A 14,936-nucleotide genomic window follows, 5' to 3' on the forward strand; every position below is an offset into this window, starting at 1 on the left:
CTGTCTCTCTCTCTCTCTCTCTCTCTCTCTCTCTCTCTCTCTCTCTCTCTGTCTCTGTCTCTCTCAAGAGCTGGGCACACGTAGGCTTCTTGCTTTGGAAAATGAAATGAATATGGCTGAGGAGAAGGTGGAGGCCTGCTCAAGAGCTCCTCCACTGTAACAGACCCATTTTCTTTTCTTTTCTTTCTTTTTTTTTCTTTCTTTCTTTTTTTTTTTTGCTTTTTCGAGACAGGGTTTCTCTGTGTTAGCCTTGACTGTCCTGAACTTGCTTTGTAGGCCAGGCTGGCCTTGAACTCACAGCGATCTGCCTGCCTCTGCCTCCTGAGTGCTGCGATTAAAAGTGTGAGCCACCATGCCTGGCCCAGACCCAATCTATTTGCCCCAGTGTATTCTTTTCTTACCCAATAGCTTTACTAACACGTATCTTGGCGTTGACTGTCTGGGTCTGTTTTATTTATTTATTTTCTGGGAGTACACCATAGCCTGCCCTTTGAATGTACACATTCATATCTTAGAATTCAGGAACATTTTTTTTTTGGATTGAATCTTTCAGTATTTATTTTGTTTTTATTTCCAGGAATTCCATGTATATGTATCTCATATGCATAAACTATATATAAACATGTGAGTTATAGAAATATGTCCATTTCCTTTTTGAGACCCATGCTGGCTCCAAACCCAGCATGTAGCTAAGGACAATCCTGAACACCTGCCTTCTTGTTACCATCTCCCAAGTGTTAGAACTCCAAGCATGTGCCACCATACCTAAGTTTTACTTTTTCCCCCAAATTAAAAATATTTTTGTCCTTTTCCTCCTCATTCTTTCCTTTGCCCACTCCTGTCTTTCCATTCCTTTTCTTACCACCCCCAGTGTCTCTTGCTTTTGTGTTCTAACATTTCGTCTTTGCTTATTTAATGTTGCACAACACGCCCCCCCCCCCCATTCCTTTCCTGAGCTCTGCAGGTCACATTTCTCTCTCCCTGCTTGGAGCCATCTTTTTTCCTGAGCTCCTTTATGCTTGCTTGCTGTTCTTTCTTCATAGAAGTATTGTTTCGCTGCCTCTGTTGCTGTTTGATGGATGGCCATTCAACCTCCACTACTTTTGGCAGCTGTATCTTGAAGCTTAAGTAACTGGTTTTAATGAAAATGAATTTCTCAGTTTTTCTTTTGACCTTCTTCTTACTGTGGATAATTCTAAGGAAAGCAAAGCAAAGAGAAATGATGCCTTCTATCCTCCATCATTAAACTAGTAAGCTATTTTGGAATACAGGGTATGCTTCAGAATTCAGCTGAATGGGAGATTCAGCACTGCGATAGAATTGTACCATGTCACAAGGCACCTAATGGAGGAGGTGATGTAATCAGCCTGTGGTCCATTGGGCCTCAGTGATGAGGCAGAGTTAGCTAATTTTCCCTGCTCTTAGATGGGCACGCTAAGGCTCTGCAGGCAACGCACCAGTTCAGTACTTGATCTTAGAGTGTGAGAACTTCCTAGCCCTCACACTGAAGGCCAGGCTGCCCTTCTGCTACATGGTAGTGTCATGGAAGAAGCATGATCACTGGATGCACAGCGTGGGCTTTATCTGAGGCTTAAGCTTGACTTTGCTCAATACGGCTAGGCAAACTTGCCTGCTATTTAATATCACAGTTGTTCTATTTGTAGAGATTTTGATGGCCAACCAATGGAATGACAGGCAAGAATGTCTGAACCCATCAGCCATCATGTTTGTATGCCTATCCCAGCAAGGAAATTAACATCTCTCTCTCTCTCTCTCTCTCTCTCTCTCTCTCACACACACACACACAATTGACTTTACACTACCCTCACCTTGCTTCAAACCAGGGAGGAGACAGATGATGACTTCCAAGATGATGATGATGACGATGATGATGTTGATGATTTTGTAGAAAGAGTTTCTTTTCTGTATGTTTAAATGAGAGCAACAGTGCCCATGGAGTATGGAGTATGCAATTATTAGCAAGAGAAATGTTTAGCCAAGGGTGTGGTTCATGGTCTCAGCCATTGTCATAAATTAAAACTGCTCTTACTATGATGACTCCTTATGACCACCATTATGATATATATTTACACTGTGCTGTTGAAATAGATAAGGAGCAAGTATCACATAGAGTTGGATAAAACATCCTTAATTCCTTGTGATGATTATAAACACTAAAAAATTACAAATGGCTCTGAACTCTAAATGTTAGCAATTACTGTCAGTTTTAGTCTCTCTTTAGCTATGTTACAGGATTGATTTAGTCTGTTTGCAAATTACCTTTCCTCTACTGAGCTTCTCTGTGTGTGTTTGTTAGTGTATACATGCATGCTCCTGCCTATTGTGCAAACCAAGTGCGAAGAACTGTGTTATATGCTTCATATAGCTGTCTATTTTATTGTTACTAGGAATCATGTCAGGTAGAAGTGATGATCTGCATTCTAGAGATGGGAAAACAAAGGTTCAGTGAAATAGAAGACTTGCTCAGGTTCACACTGGTAGCATGAGGCAGGACTTGGGTTGAATCTAGGGCCTGGGTAGAATTTATCACATTGTGTTATTTCTTCATTGGTTCTTTCTCCTGTGAAGTTCTTCCCTGAGGAGGGTAGCCTAGGGTGGGGTGCAGTGTATGAAAGTCAATTAATGTAATAAACCACATAATGGGCCTAAAGACAGCAATCACAGGGACATCTCAATAGATGCAGAAAAAGCATTTGACCAACTCCACCATGCCTTCATGACAAAAGTCCTGGAGAGCAGGACTGGGAGGAAGTATCTCAGCACAATAAAATCTACAAATGAGAAATTTACAGCCAACATCATTCTAAGTGGGGGAGAACCTACCCATATTTGTAGATGGCGTGATAGTACACAAAATCCTACCAGAAAGTGTCTTGGAATGACACGTTCAGCAATGTGGCAGGATAAAGGATCAAGTTGTATGAATCAATACCTTTTCTATATACCACCAACAAGCATACAGGAAAATAGGTTATGGACACGCTCCACTTATAATAGCCTCAGGGAAAATATAAATAAGTCTAATCAGGGAGGTGAAGAACCCATATAATGAAACCTAAAACCTCTAAAGAAACAGGAAAAAAAAGACATTAAAAATGGAAGTACATTTCATGTTAATGGATTAATAGAATTAATATTGTGAAAATGACCAATTTACCAAAAGCTATTTACATTTCAATTCAATCCACATCAAAATCCCCTTCTCATTTTTTTTGCAAAAATTGAAAACAGTGTCCTAAAATTTCATATGGAAACACAAAAGACTGCAGGTAGTCAAAACAATCTGTACAAAAAGAATAGTGTTGGAGGGATCACCTTTCTAGATTTTAAAAAATTAGTTCTTATTAAAAAAAAGATTTATTTATTTATTATGTATATAGTGTTCTGCCTGCATGTACATGTGTATGCCAGAAGAGGGCACCAGATCTCATGATAGATGGTTGTGAGCCACCATGTGGTTGCTGGGAATTGAACTCAGGACCTTCGGAAGAACAGCCAGTGCTCTTAACTTCTGAGCCATCTCTCCAGCCCACCTTTCTAGATATTAAGATACAGAGCCACAGCAATTAAAAAAAAAATGATCCTGGCACCAAAACAGACATGCAGACTAGTGGAGCAAAATCAAGGACCTAAACATGAGTACATGTAACTACTGCAATTTGACACAAACATCAAAAACAAGCTGGAGAGAAGAAAGTTTCTCCTACAAATGATGCTGAGAAAACTGGATGCCCATGTGTAGAAGAATGTAATTAGACCAGTGTCTATCATCTTACATAAAAACTAGCTTCAAATGGGTCAAAGGCATGTGGAATCTGTGCGGGAGGAAACCAGCATTTACGTGGTGTGGCCTCACAGTTGTACACGTCTACTGGCTCTTCCCTGGTGCCTGGTGGGTCCGTGGCTATTGCACTGTCACCAGGGAATGAGTCGAGAGGGAAGTTGGAAGCTGGCTTCATTTTCTCTTTCCTTACGTGACAACAGGAAGCACATTTTGCAGCAGCATCATGAAGGTTGCCCTGCGTGGAAGGGCCTTGTTAGACCAGGACGCACTAGCTGTTTGTGGGACACTGAGAAACCTAGAGTCCCTGACCTATGTGCCAGGTTAGCATGACCCCTCTACCCATGAGGCAAGAGTGAACAATATTTCACCTGCCTTTTCTCACTGAAACACCAGGCACTTTGAGAGCATGGGGTGGGGGGTGGGGGGGCGCATTGTTTCTAGATATTTGAAGTGAAGGCACAGGGAAGAAACTTGAAAAATTGTAAGTTAATGATGCCATTTTATTTATCATCTAATAGGCTTATAACTGTGCGTCTGTCTGTCTCTGTATGGTTTTTTTTTGGTATGTGTCCGTGTGCATGGATATGTGTTTGTGTCTGTGTGTTTATGTCTGTGTGTGTCTATGTGTCTGTGTGTCTCTCCTTGTGTGTCTTTCAGTGTGTGTATATGTGTATGTCTCTCTCTCACTCTCTCTGTATATGTGTATCTGTGTGTATGTTTGTGTACCTGTGTCTCTGTGTATATGTGTCTCTGTGTTTGTGTATGTGTATGTCTCTGTGTGTGTATATTTCTGTCTATGTATGTATATGTGTCTGTATCTGTGTGTGTCTGTGTCTCTCTGTGTTTGTGTCTCTGTGTGTTTATATGTCTGTATCTGTGTGTGAGTGTATATATGTATAGGTATTTCTGTGTTCTGTGTGTGTATGCATGTGTGTATGCATCTCTGTGTGTACATATATATGGTTTTCCCGTTTTACATTTTTATTTTGAGACAAGGTCTCACACTGTGGTCCAAGCATGTGGCCCAAACCCATGATGTTTTCTCAGTCTCCTGAGTGCTAGGCTTACAGATGGGCACCACCAGCTTGCTGTGCCACACACCTGCTGCTTCAGACAGAGGGAACGCTGAATCAATGAGTAATTGCATCAATAGTGTAACAGACTTTCTCTGGACTCCATACCAAAATATAAACAGCAGCCTTCTTTACCTACATCCTGGGCTGTGCTAAATGATTGTTTAAATTGTTACTATCTTTCAGTGTTGTGGAGACAAACAGTGGGGAGACTGGCGACCCCACTTGGCCGTGATCCTGTCAAATCAGGCTGGAGACACAGAGTTGTACCAGCGAGCGATTGTCAGCACGGGGGATACCCTGGGTAAGCAGAAACAGCAGTACGCTCTCCCCAGGCCCCTCCAGACCAGCTTTCAATGCCTGACATTAGAGTCTTAGATGCCGGGGAGAGGCAGGGTCTAGGGCTCAGCGCTTCTCAGGCTTTTGGGGGTTCTGGTCTGCTGAAGAAACTCCAGGGAAAGGACATTGATCCTGCGCTTTTGTTTCCCAGAGTTCCCCTTGCTAGCTTTGTTCGTTTGTTTGTTTTTCCACATCTATTTCCCAGAATTCCCACTAGGAGCTTTGGTTCTTCATTGCTCTGTAGCCTCCTCTTCATCTTCTAGTCACAGGTGAGACTCCTTTACCTAGCGCTAACTCAGGGGCACGTCACTTTTTGTTGCCTTGTGGCCTTCAGTGGCCCAACACCATCAAGATGGGAAATGCTATTTTTGCCTAAACTACCTTGGCGCCTCACTGCCGTTGTGTTTATTGTCTGACTGTGAAGATGCCCTTAAACACGTAACAGCTGTAGGATATTCCAGATCACTACTTCACAGATTTGCTCTGGGGATAATGTTTAGAAAGCATGGTGTCTCTATGTGAACAGTTGCTCTTCTGGATTCAAAGCAGCCATATATAAATCTGTGACAAGTGATGGCTGTCATTCAGCTGCCTGGGTTAAAAGGGAATCCATGTTTATCGGGTACCATGTTTATTGGGTTATTGGTACTTTACCCGCTGTATTAGCTATTTTCTCACTGTAGCCAACAAAATTTGGCTCACCGTTTTAAAGAACACAGTTTATCACGGTAGAGTGTAATGTGACTAGAGGCCTGATACTTGCTGTCAGGAAGCAGGGGTGAATAATGGGGCTCAGCTTGGCCCCTCCTTCCCTCTCTTTCTATTCATTCCTGAGTCCTAGCCCAGTGGTTAGTGCCCTTCCACCCTTTCACCCTGACCCCCCACTCCCTTCACCCTCCCACCCCCATAGGCCTTCCCTACTCTGTTAAACTTCTCTGGAAACACCCTGAGGGGCGTTAGTGTATCTCCTAAGTTATTTTTATTAAGTTGACAATGAAGATTAACCGTCACACCCACTTAATTCAATTTTAGGGCCGTGGAAATGTACTGAGAACACTTAAAAATCAGGAACAATTTGGTAATTGATGTGATTTCTAAGAGCGCAGGAAAAGCTTTCGACTATCTGGCTTTGGTAGAGGAAGCAGGCACACTGCATGGGGGATGTTTTAGATTCATTTCCCAATGTTCCACTTTACTTCGGTACAGGCATCTCTTCCCGCTTCTCAGCCTCAGGAAGGACCATGACTTTTAGTAAATTCTCAGCGAAAAAAATCCATCAGGGGAATGTGAAATACCACCAGGTTGTGACTGATGAGAATGGAAATGCAGTATCTGAGGTCAAAAACGCCAATGTGGGAGGGGCCGAGATGAAGGTGCCATGAGGACTTCTCTGACCCGAGAGTTCACTCTGTATCTCTCTCTGTTCTACTCAGATGGTAGGTCTCACTGGGTGTGTCTCTTGTTCTCCCCCTGCAGCAGCGAAAGGGCTTGTAGAGGCAGCTCACTTCTGTTATCTCATGGCTCATGTGCCCTTTGGCCACTACACGGTGAAGACAGACCATCTGGCCTTGGTGGGCAGTGACCACAGGTACGTGACTTTTGCATGGAAAGGAAAAAGAAAGAATGTTTTCCGTGGATTGATTTGGCCCTTGCTGATCTATCTATCTATCTATCTATCTATCTATCTATCTATCTATCTATCTATCTATCTATCTATCTATCTATCTATCTATCATCCACTTATTTATTTCAAATTTCAGCTACTGCTGGCTCTCCCTCTGTATCTTCTGCACAGATCTAGGCAAGGTGACCAGTGGTGCCAGCCACATCACACCACCAGAGGGCCTTTGGAGCCTGGTGTGCATTGTACCCTTCTGGCCACTGGGTGGCAGCCTAGCTCCACAACCAGAGATAGTATAGACAGACTGACGAGGATGTTTTCATGCAAGTCTCTTTTGGGCAGCCCTGGGCCTGCTCCGGGAGCCTGCCTACCTTTTGGGGGCTCCATATTGCTTCACTACATTAATTTTGGCCATAAGCGCCTTGGCGCCTGTCCCGTTTGTCACTTATTTTCTGGTAGCCACACGTCAGGATTTTTATGCAGAAGAACCCCAGAGCCCTGGAGACGGGGTGAGCTGAAGCAGATAAGCTTGTCCTGGGTGGTCCTCACTGTTCTGGGTCTTTCTACCCATTTCTCCTTAATAGTTATGATCTCCAAGCAGCTGTGGAATGGTGCTCCTTAAATTCCAGCAGTCAAGAGGCATAGACAGGAGGGTTGTGACAAAATCAATGCTAGTTTGCATGACACAGTGAGTTCTTAAGCTAGCAACCCAGCCAGGGATACTGACCTGTCTCCAAAGAGAAAAAACAAATGAACAAACAAACAAACAAAAAAGTTTTTGAGATGTGGTAGTCAGTCCTTTTGCACTGTTTGCTTTGCTACAGATTTACCTTATAAGAAGAGATAAGTGCGTCAGGGAAAGTAAGGCATAGAGAGACTGAAAATCTCATCTAAGGTAGCATCGCTGGTGCTCGATCAGGCTGGATTGGGAGTCCAGACTGCCAGGCTGTTGCAGTCAAACTTGTAGCTGATATGCCCACCCCGTGAGCCCTCTTTTCAAGGAAGCTTGACTGGGCCAAATATGACCAGAGAGACACCTGGGTTAATATGCCTCTTCTCCCATGATTATGAATCCTGGGGAAGTTTCTGGAGGTATGTTAGCTTCTGGAAATACTCTGGTGGCTGGGATATTGGGCACTTGGCAAGCTGTGTGTATGGAGGCTCGGAAGATGTGTGTGTGTGTGTGTGTGTGTGTGTGTGTGTGTTTGTGTGTGTGTGTGTGTGTGTGTGTGTGTGTGTGTGTATGTGTTGCCCCTCAGCTCTCATTCACCTAGTTTTCTTTCTGATTGGCTGAATGAAACCTGCCATCTTTCCGGTTCTCCGCCAGCCCATCTGAGGCTCCCAGGCTCACGGACCCTACAGCTTCCGCTTTCACGCTTGGCGTGCTCAGGCTAAATCAGCCTTTCCTGGGGCATGCCAGGCTGGAGGGCTGAAGGCTAGTTTTCAGGAAGTTGAAACAGGAGAATTGCAGTATGCCACCTCCTTCCCAGGAGGCAGGCTCCTCTAGAACCCCTGGCACTTTTCATGTGTTGTTCAAACCCAAGAGTACGGAGGGCAAGAAGGAAGCGCGTCCGCTGCGAGCCCTCAGTCTCCTCTGTTTTCATGGAGCCACCGGGCGAGCAGCATTCCCACCTCACCTCTGTTCTTGCTATTCCCTGGTCTTAGTCAAGCGTTTTTGAAATTTGCAACAATCGAGGCTATCCAGAGGACGGAGATCTTCGAGTACTGCCAGATGCTGGGCCGCCCCAAATCCTTCATTCCTTCCTTCCAGGTAACTAAACCCAGAGGGGACCATCAGCTCAGCTGTGTACATGTGGGTAGCCAGGTTCTCAGCCTTGCTGCTTGGCACCTGGCATTTTTTTTTTCTTCAGTAGCGGGAGTATGGGAGTACGGGAAGGCTTAGGGTGTCTTTTTATGTTCCCGGAAGGAAACCGATCAGAGATCTCTGCCGAAGAATCTTCTAGCCTCACGCCCTTGCTGCCGTTCTGCCCCTGCCTTCCTTTGCTTCTGTAGCTTTGGGCTTTCTCTCTCAGCAATCCTCCCGCCCCAAGCTGCTCCTCAGCTCCCACAGCAATCCTGTCGTACTGACTGCTCAGCGTCTCCCCCTCCTTCTGATGATCCCTCTTTTCTCAGGATTTTCCCTCTTACTCTGTCCTTGGCCCACCAGCTCTTTCCTGTCATGGCTTCAGCTTCCTGTCAGTGCAAGTGGCAATGGCGCTGCAGGGCTCCGCTCTCTCCTGTCAGCCTCTCTGCCTGCCATCTCGTCGCTGCCTTATATCCACAGTGTCTGATGCTGGCATTGCGTCCTCGTCCAGGCCTGGCCCCTTGTAGCCTTTTCTCTTCTCTCTTGCTGGTGTGGAGTGTGAACTTCAGTGCAGCCTGTGCAATAAATTGGCAGGAAAGCAGAGGTAGTTTGTTTCTGTGCTGGGGACAGGACTATTCCAGGCACAGCACTGGCTCCAAAGGCTCCAATCTCACAATTACTTGCCACTGCTCTGCATTTTCTTCCTCTTGGATGGGCAGGCACCTTTCTTCTCTATCTCGAGTTCTTCTTCAGGCCTGAGATCTTTTCTAACGACTGGACAGATGTCCTTCAGTGCCTGCTACCGAGAGTGCACACAGCTACAATAGCAACACACGTGCAACAGGAAACACACGCAACCTTGGGAACGGATCACTGTATTATAAATAAATGACCCATTTAGCCCCTCCTCTCTGAGAGTTTTGCCTTGCCCAACTGCTCCTCCGTGTGGCTCCTGCATAGGCACTTGGGCTTTTTTCTTCCCTTTTTATTTATCCCACCCACACGTTCTGTTGACATTGCTCTGAGCTGATAGCCGTCACATAGCTATTCTTATCTGCTGTTTCACGTACTCAGCATTGTACTACCATGCCTCTTGGATATTACATCTAATCCTGTGGGACTTTTGCAAAAGAGGTGACCGAGGTTCAGGGGCTTTGGTTATATGTTACCGGCTTGCTTGTGCACACTGTTTGTCCTAAGTACTTTGTGTGCGACATCTACTTTTAGCTTTATAGCTTCCGGTGAACAGGTGGCATTGTCTATGCTCTAATGGGGAAGCTGAGGCCAGAGAGGTAAAGGGACTAGCCCAAATGTCCTACAACTCGTGTGAGCTTGGGTTGGGTTGGGTTGGGTTGACACCAGAGCCATCAAGTTACATCATCCTACTGTTCCTTCAAGGAAAGCCCCTCCCCACACCTGCGTTTGTCTGTACTTTCCTGTGGGCTTCCTACCCTTTGTAAAGGGTCTAGTTTTGTAACTTCCTGTGGCCCCCTGACCCCCGCCCGGGCCTGGGGCTGTACTTTACCTACTCTGGCTCCTTGTGAGGTGGGCTGTTGGATAAAAGGGTGATGCCTTCACAGTGGAGGCTGGGGTCTGGCAAATGTGATGCCTCAATCCTTTCTTCCATAATGCAGGAACTGTGTGTAAGCTGGTTTTGGAGTTGTGCCCACATACAGATAAACTGCCACAAATGGCACCAGGCCTTTGCTATTTGGATGCCAGAGTGAGTGGAAGCTGGCAGTCAGCTGACTTCCAAGAAGTCTTATCTACATTTCTCTCCCTCGCTCCTGCCTGGATGGAGTCATCACTGGCTCCGTTCCTCTTCACAGGTGTATAAGCTCCTTTACGCCTCCCGCCTGGCAGATTATGGTCTGGCATCCCAGGCCTTGCATTACTGTGAAGCCATCGGTGCGGCTGTCCTGAGCCAGGGAAGAAGCAGTCATCCTGTGCTCTTAGCAGAGCTCATCAAGGTGAGCGTCTCAAAGGGGCCTCTGTTGGCATTTTATCTTCAGTGTTCAGAGAAGCCATTGTAGGAGGCTAACCCTCCACACTTCATCTCCTTTGAACGCGCTCTGCAAAATTGGAGCCCACAGCTGTCTTTGACCATGTATGCATGCCCCAATGTGATAAGCAGAGGCCTACTTCCACAAAGAACAACCGACAGGACAGGGGGCAGTGGGTTGGGGGGACTGGAAAGCACTTGTGTTCCGCTTGAGACATTCCACATGTTTGCTTTTCTGGTGCAGCTAAACTGTGAGCTATGGTGAGCTGTTCTAATTATAAAAGCGAGCGTTTGGAAATAGAATTTAGTGATTAAAACAAGAAATGATCCTTATTAAAATACCTTTAAATGCATGGAGTATCTTATCACGTGTGGGACACATTTGAAAAAGAAAACAAAAACGTATAGCAACCCTTAGTTCCTTGGGAAGAAAACAACAATCAGGCAAATAGTTGTTCCAATTAATTGAAGAAAAAACTCTATTAGTTGGAGAGGAAAAGGCCGCGTGCTCTTTGGTTTGTGTACTGCTTTGCATGAGGCCCAAGTGTTGGATGCTGTGACCAAAAAGATCCATGTTGCTGAGTCCTGGATACCCTGACGTTTCTGCTAGTGGGTTGATTGTCCATGATGAGTGTTTAGAAGTTTCCAAATACAGGGCATAATGACACCCTGAAGTAGAAAGATCAGGTTGCTAGCAATGTAGATCTGAGCTTCTGCCCAGACCGGAATCAGAGTTAGCATTTGAAAGTCCCTGAGTTTCCCAACATTCCTATTCTAGAAGCTTCTTGAAGAGAAGACAGCTTTACAGAGCTACAAAGCTGAAGAAGTATTTTTTTTCCCATATATATATATATATATATATATATATATATATATATATATATATTTTTTTTTTTTTTTTTTTTTTTTTTTTTTTTTTGGAAATAATGCCAAAATGGGTTGCTTATTTATTTATGCTGTAATTTTGGGAGGAGATCTGCTGAATTTGTTATTTCTCAATTACTCTTTGTAATGTGATGTACGAGTGAATTATGGCTCCTTCTCTCTTTCTTACTGTCTCTCTCCCCTGTTGTCTTTCCATGTGCCCCATTTCTCTCTCTTCGTGTCCTGTCTCACTTTCTACCCCCGGGCTGCCTGGCAACTCAGCTTGCAGAGAGGCTGAAGCTATCAGATCCTCTGATTTTAGAAAGACGCTGTGGGGACCAGGACCTGGAACCAGCCTGGCTAGCGGAACTGCGGAGCAAGCACAAGGAACTGGAGGTAAGCAGGGTGGTACTAGGGTCGCTGGGTACCCAACGCTTTCCTGTTTATTCCCAGACATAGGCGAGACATAGAGGTGCTCGTTTCTATACCCCGGGTTCTCCTATTGCTTCCGGAGCATGGCCTGTGTCCCTGAATGTTGGGATTCCAAACATTTTGTTCCCTGCTTCTTTTCTTTCCCTCGTGCAAACATTTCCCTGTGTTTTGCCTAGTGCCACCGGGGGGCGCTCGTCTCGACCACTCTTGCCACCCTTTCTCTGAGGTCCCAGAGAATGTTTCATGGCCATCAAAGCTCCCCCATCTCTGTCAGGAACAATGGATCACAGTGGACCCGTGTCACTTTCATGTTATGTAGGGCAATTGCTTAAAAGACTTCCGGACCTTTCCTTTTTGTTCCCACAGTTGCAAAAGCTGCTGGTCATAATCAGAAGAGTAATTGGAGCAAGGCCTCCCCCATTTTCTCTCTTCTTCCACTCTGCTGTGAAGGCAGGACAAAATGGATTTTTAAACGCCCAGGGCCTTTTCTCCCTTTTGCAGATAGCAAACTCCGAGGCCCACGGTTTAATTCCTTCCTTTGGTCCCTCACTCTGGGGAGGATGGTGACACTCGTTTTAGCCTTCCTGGCTCTGAGCGGAGCTGGGAGACCCGGGAAACAGTGTCTCATCAGCATGATTCTGGGCACTGGGCATTCAGTGGAGGGTCCTTGTCTCGTCATTCTTATTGATTTAATTTTTTTCAGTCTCTTGTCTTCTGTCCTTATTTTCCTTTATACTGTTTAAAAGGATCTTTCTTTATTTTAAACAGCAGACTAGAACAGGAGGCCTCAGAGACCCCAATTCTACTTCTTCAGGTACGTATGGAGCCAGAGGAACACCAGGTACCCAACAACAGAGACTGACTACCAGTACTCTGACTACAGTATTTCCAGCCACACCCATATTTCCTCTTCCTTGGTGCCTTCTTTGTCTGGAAATTAGACCTGTTGATCCAGGCTGCCTATTTTACTCAGCCCTTGCTGGTCTCACAGACCCTGAACACATCCACATGCCTGTAATATGAGGGTTTCTGCCTTGCAGGCTTGGTTTTCCAAATATTTGACTATTTTGTGTGTTTTTTTTAAATTGATATCGAATAGTTTCATCTGTGTGCGTACCTTGCTCCCCAGCTAGATATCTCTCTTAAGGCCAGAGAGTGTACATTTTATATTAGTGTTCTAGACATTAGAAATGTGAAGATTTTGAGCAATCGACTGGCCATGTAACTGAAATCTGTTTCAGAGCATTTTCCCAGCCTCCTCCCTTAGAATGCCTCCAAGTGTCTGGTCAGCCCAAGTTATATTCCAAATTAACTCCGTACATTTTGCCGAAGTCATCCCTGTAGTGGTGAAGTTCAGGCAGGGGCCCCACCCTTGTCTCCTGTCTTCCAGCCTTTCTTCTTCCTGTGCAGAATGTAGGGAGGGTTTGGCTTCTGTTTCTTGGCTTCGTGAGAGCCTGCCTTGGCATCTCTACACGATGATGTCCTTGTAGCCCTGGAAGCACGAAGGATGGCAGCTCACACCTTTCCTGTGCCCTTGGGCCAAGCATTTCACACACCCACACCTCAGCTGATTGTGTCAGCAAGACCCACCTCCTCCAGGGCAAATGAACCCTGAGTCTTTACAAGTAAAGCCATCATTTCTAAAGTGTCATTTGCGTTTTTTAACTGTGAGCTTAAAAAAAAAACTGATGAAGTCTCCTTGAGGAAGAAAGTATTTATCCAAATATGGAAAGGTGTAGGATTCAATTGGATGTCACTTCTGTCCTCTCAACCCAAAGGAGAAAGGCTCAGAGATCATCCAAGAAGTGAGACCGTATTTCTGAAGATAGCAGAAGAGCTGTTACAGCCAGTCAATGCTTTGTTTGCCATCAAATTAATGGGTCCTGGAAACCTACAATAAGAACTTTATAACAGGCAGATCTGGGACCTGGGGTCCTCCTCAAACTAAGGCACCAGCCAAGAAGAATATAGGCAGTAAGCTTCGAACCCCTACCAGGACCTAGCCGACAAACAGGATATTCTCCACCGTTGAGTGGAGAGTGAGATCTGACTCTCACACGAACTCTGGTGCCCCTTTTCTGACCATGTCCCCTGGATGGGGAGGCCTGGTGGCACTTAGAGGAAGGATAGCAAGTTACCAAGAAGAGACTCAATATTCTAAGAGCATATATAGGGGGAGGAGGTCTCCCTCAATCACAGACATAGGAGAGGGGAGAAGGGGGAAGTGGGAGGGAGGGAAGAATGGGAGGAAACAGGGGAAGGGCTAACAATCGAGATGTAATATGAATAAATTAAAAAAATTTAAAAAAAATTAATGGAAGCTACACGGAGCAGCCAGGCCATGGGATTGCTTTCTAGAGAGGACCAGAGCAGGAATGCTTAAGAACAGTCTGTCTGTAACTGCTACATCTTCTTTCTTAGGCACCCCCTCCCAAGATCTTTCAGGACATCAAAGCTACTCAGAGGACCCTGGGTACAGCTCATCCCTGTGGCCAACACCTGAGCAGTCAGGCCTGCCCCAGCCCATCCCACAGCAGCCTTTCTCCCTGCAGAGAGATACCTACTCAGAGAGAGAAGGCTCAGGGCACATGGGCGCTCCAGTACCTCTCTACTCAGTTCCTGCAACCCACTTGTCAGTGACTAGCGGTGGCAGTGGAGGCAGCAGCAGCAGTGTGGCAGTGACAGGGGCTCCTGGAGAGGAAATGCTGCGGATCCATCCTGCCCTTGGTAAGATCTGCCAGCTAGGCTGGATACCATGGATGGTGGAGTCTTGGTAAAGAAGCAGGTGAGGGAGGCGCAGGGGCCTGCTAAAAGAAGTAGCCTTGGAACTGATAAAGGCACAAGGAGAATGCACTTCCGGCTTGCTCTTGTTAGCCTGAGGGAGCATGTTCTATTTTAGCCCGTCTACCTATCTCCTGGGACAAGCAGGGTGAGACAGACGTCACCATTCTATCTTCTCCTTGGACTACATAGCTGGAAATGCAGAGGCTGCAAAG

The 14,936-nt window shown here is 45.6% G+C and overlaps 1 protein-coding gene across 1 annotated transcript in view; it reads left to right on the plus strand.

Annotated features, from left to right (window-relative positions):
- Sec16b (SEC16 homolog B, endoplasmic reticulum export factor) overlaps positions 1-14,936 on the plus strand; it is a 41,540-nt gene that overhangs the window by 19,404 nt on the left and 7,200 nt on the right. Inside the window, 7 exon segments of the mRNA XM_051147646.1 lie at positions 5,065-5,182; positions 6,694-6,805; positions 8,504-8,609; positions 10,472-10,612; positions 11,791-11,904; positions 12,709-12,781; positions 14,362-14,667. Coding sequence (XP_051003603.1) covers positions 5,065-5,182; positions 6,694-6,805; positions 8,504-8,609; positions 10,472-10,612; positions 11,791-11,904; positions 12,709-12,781; positions 14,362-14,667 — 970 coding nt within the window.

The sequence above is a fragment of the Acomys russatus genome, chromosome 6, assembly GCF_903995435.1.
Source record: "Acomys russatus chromosome 6, mAcoRus1.1, whole genome shotgun sequence".
Lineage (NCBI taxonomy): Eukaryota > Metazoa > Chordata > Mammalia > Rodentia > Muridae > Acomys > Acomys russatus.